Source organism: Volvox carteri (assembly GCF_000143455.1).
Source record: "Volvox carteri f. nagariensis unplaced genomic scaffold VOLCAscaffold_58, whole genome shotgun sequence".
Taxonomy (NCBI): domain Eukaryota; kingdom Viridiplantae; phylum Chlorophyta; class Chlorophyceae; order Chlamydomonadales; family Volvocaceae; genus Volvox; species Volvox carteri.
Genome location: NW_003307601.1, coordinates 177057 through 180148, shown reverse-complemented (window position 1 = coordinate 180148; position 3092 = coordinate 177057). Strand labels below are relative to the sequence as shown.

The following is a 3092-nucleotide window of genomic DNA, read 5'->3' as shown; positions in this document are numbered from 1 at the left end:
CCCCGCCCCGCCCCGGCATGTTGGTCTCGTGTACATCCGTGTCGTAACTGGACCAAGTTTGCCCTTGTGGTGGTGGTGGCGGTGGCGACGACGGGGGCCTCGTGGGCGACGGGCGCTGCTGTTGCTGCTGCGGCTGCTGCGGCGGCGGCAATGTCAGCAATGACGGTGCCGGAGTAGGATGTACCTGGAATGTGGCCCGTCATACGGCATGTGCGGGTCCGGCAGTTGTGCAGGCACCGCTGCCGCCAACTCCCGCACGCGCACTGCGCATCACGACAGCAGCCCCATTGGGTGATACCAGTGCCATTGCATCATCTTCGATGGCAAACGGTGGCGGAATCGAAAATCCATAGGGCCCATCTGAGTAGGCAGCGGTGTCGCTGGCGGCTGCGGCAGCAACTGTACGGGTGGCAGCAGCGGTGGCAGCGGCACCTGGACCGCCGGCACCGCCGCCATCCCGCGGAGCACCGTCGTTGGGGGTATTGGGACACTCGCTGCCAGTCAGACCACATGCAGCGAGCTTAGCCGTGGCAGTTGCCCTGTGGAACCAGACTGCGGCGGCGGCCTCACCATTGCTTTCCACCTGCTGCCGTCTACCCCGACGGCGGTAGTAGTGTACGACTAGGATGCAGCCCAGCAAGGCGACCAGCAATACGGCAACCACGCCACCGATGGACGTGCCAACAACCGCCAGCATGCTCGGACCCGACGGACGGCCACTATCGCCACCGCGACCGACACCGACGCCGCCACCAGTGTCACAACATTCACGCTGTCCAACCTGCCGCCAGGCATCCTAGCCGCTGGGATCTGTACGACAAGGGCATCGGGTGCTGTTTGGCTCGACGCATTGGGAGACGATCCGTACGATGCAGCAGGGACAATAGGCACAGAGCCGAATGGCCTATCCAGACGCGGTGGCTGAATAGACCTGGCAGTGTACGGAGGCGGTGGCGGTGCCGGCGGCCGCGGCGACTTCGATGTCAGCGGTGGAGGTACCGAAGCGGATCCAACAGCTGACGGCGCGCTGGGGCCCTGGAGACCAGGATCAGCGGACTGCTGCATGACCCGTGGGTCAGTGGATGCACGAGAACCTTCATCGACGTCCATTATCGCAGTTGTCGGATGCGGCGGTACAGCAGGCTCGTCGGGCGGCATGGCTGGCGGCGGCGGCGCGGTTGGCTGTGGGAGGAAGCTTGGCAGCTTTGGCGGCTGGGTGACGTCCTTCGCGACCCGAGAGGTCTTGTTGTCCAATAGCTCATCCGGATCACCGCCGCCGCCGGCGGTAGCCGTGACCCTACCGTCCCTAGAGCTCGCCTGCCGTACAATGTTTTGCAGCGTTGCTACGAGCTCCACGGACACGTCGGTGCCGTTAGCGGCCCTTTCCAGAAGGTTCTGCAGGCGCACAATCGCTTCTGGCGAAAGGACAACACCATCCGTGGCGCTGCCGCCGCTGTTGGTTTCACCCGCAAACGGAGGCTTCAGCTTGGACACCTCTGACGTCCCGAAAGCTCTGCTGCCCGTACTAGACTGCGCCAATGGGTCAACAGAGGGTGGCGGCAGGGTGGCGGCAGCGCCGGCGACGGCGATGGGACCATGGCCTGTAAGTTATATATATGTACACTGTCGGCACCATCAACACCACAGCATTGCACCAGCCGCCGACTTCGCTCAAATCGCTGGATTCACTGACTTCAAGAGCGGCAACTACGAAGTGCCTATCCTTGCCTTCTGTATTATCTAATTCTTCTTCTAAATGTTTGGGGCATTGCGTCTGCGGACTTTCGGAGCCCTTTGCTTTGGTCAAGAATGAACGAATGCCCCGTTGACCTAAGTTGAATGCAACAGCGGGCCGTCTCATGGTGATATCATCAAATATTTTATATATAAATAGTGTATAAGTTCCAGATGTTCAGCTTTATCTGTGCAGAAGGCATTTGGGGCGACTTATGGCCGAAGTAATGAACCAGTACTGTAACGCCGCTAAGGCGGCCCTTGGCTCACCGGGCCAACGGTATCGTACCAACGGTACATCCAAGAACTATTCATAATCTTCCAATACCAAACGGTATTTATCAATACCACCTTTATCGTTGGATAATTTCCTTTTTCGCAACTGCTTGCCAACTGCAAGCTTTGTTACAACTTTGGTATCTTAGACCAACCGGTCAAAAGACCTCGGAGTCGAGTACTCCAACGCTTCCGCACCTACATCTCAGTTTCTTCAAACATTTTCTATTTAGCCCTCATGGCCAGTCCCAGGAACCCTCAACGCACCCAGTCGGCGGAGGCCGACCATGAGCGCTACCAGCTGCGCCAGGTGAGCCCGTCAAAAGCGCAAAAACTGGTACAAAAGGTCCAGGACATGTACGAAAAGTACGTGAGACGCGCCCAGCGTAGGGGCATAACACCGCCGTCGCGCATGTTTGACAAAGTCAGACAATTCTGCGAAGAGCAAGACTATCGCTCCGCACTAGGCTTCCTAATGGAAGCTAACGAGGAACTCTCTTACGTGCAGAAAAGCCGCGAAATGAGGGAACGCCTAGCCAATGCGGCGCAGGACGCCGACAACGACCCAACAGGGCCGGGGCCATCGCGCGCACGCACTGCGCAGCCAACGGCTGCCGCAACGGGGCCGACCAGGGTAACGCTGCCCACGGCCGCGCTCCAGCCGCAACGCGGCACACGGCAGGGTGAGTTGCGTGAAGAGCGTGAACGTAACGACACCACTGCGGCTGACCTCATCCCGCCTGAGGGGAGGTTGCCACCACTTTCCCACCCACACCGCCCAATTGGCGCAATGCCACCATGTAGATTGGTGCTTAGGTCCCCGCAACAAAATGTTGCACGTATTATCGCACGAACTGACGATATGGACCCCGCGGCACACCCAACAGGTGGAGCCCCCAGCGACGACAAACTCGACAAGCTGATGGACAAAATCGACAAAATGTCGAAACGAATGGAAGACATCGAGGCACACATCCAGGCCAAAGCCGCCGGACCAATTATTCCATTTCTTCCAGGCTCAGACCCCCATTTATTCCCAAAAAAGTAATATATTACCAAAAAAATAAACACTGGATAGGGCC

General features: G+C 58.6%; 1 protein-coding gene across 1 annotated transcript; it reads right to left on the bottom strand.

Annotated features, from left to right (window-relative positions):
• Positions 1–270: 270 nt before the first annotated feature.
• VOLCADRAFT_97123 (uncharacterized protein) lies at positions 271–2049 on the bottom strand (the record flags this gene model as incomplete). Its single annotated transcript, XM_002956114.1, has 3 exons — positions 271–399; positions 706–1530; positions 2005–2049. 3 exons carry the CDS (start codon positions 2047–2049, stop codon positions 271–273), a joined length of 999 nt encoding a protein of 332 aa, XP_002956160.1.
• Positions 2050–3092: the final 1043 nt, after the last annotated feature.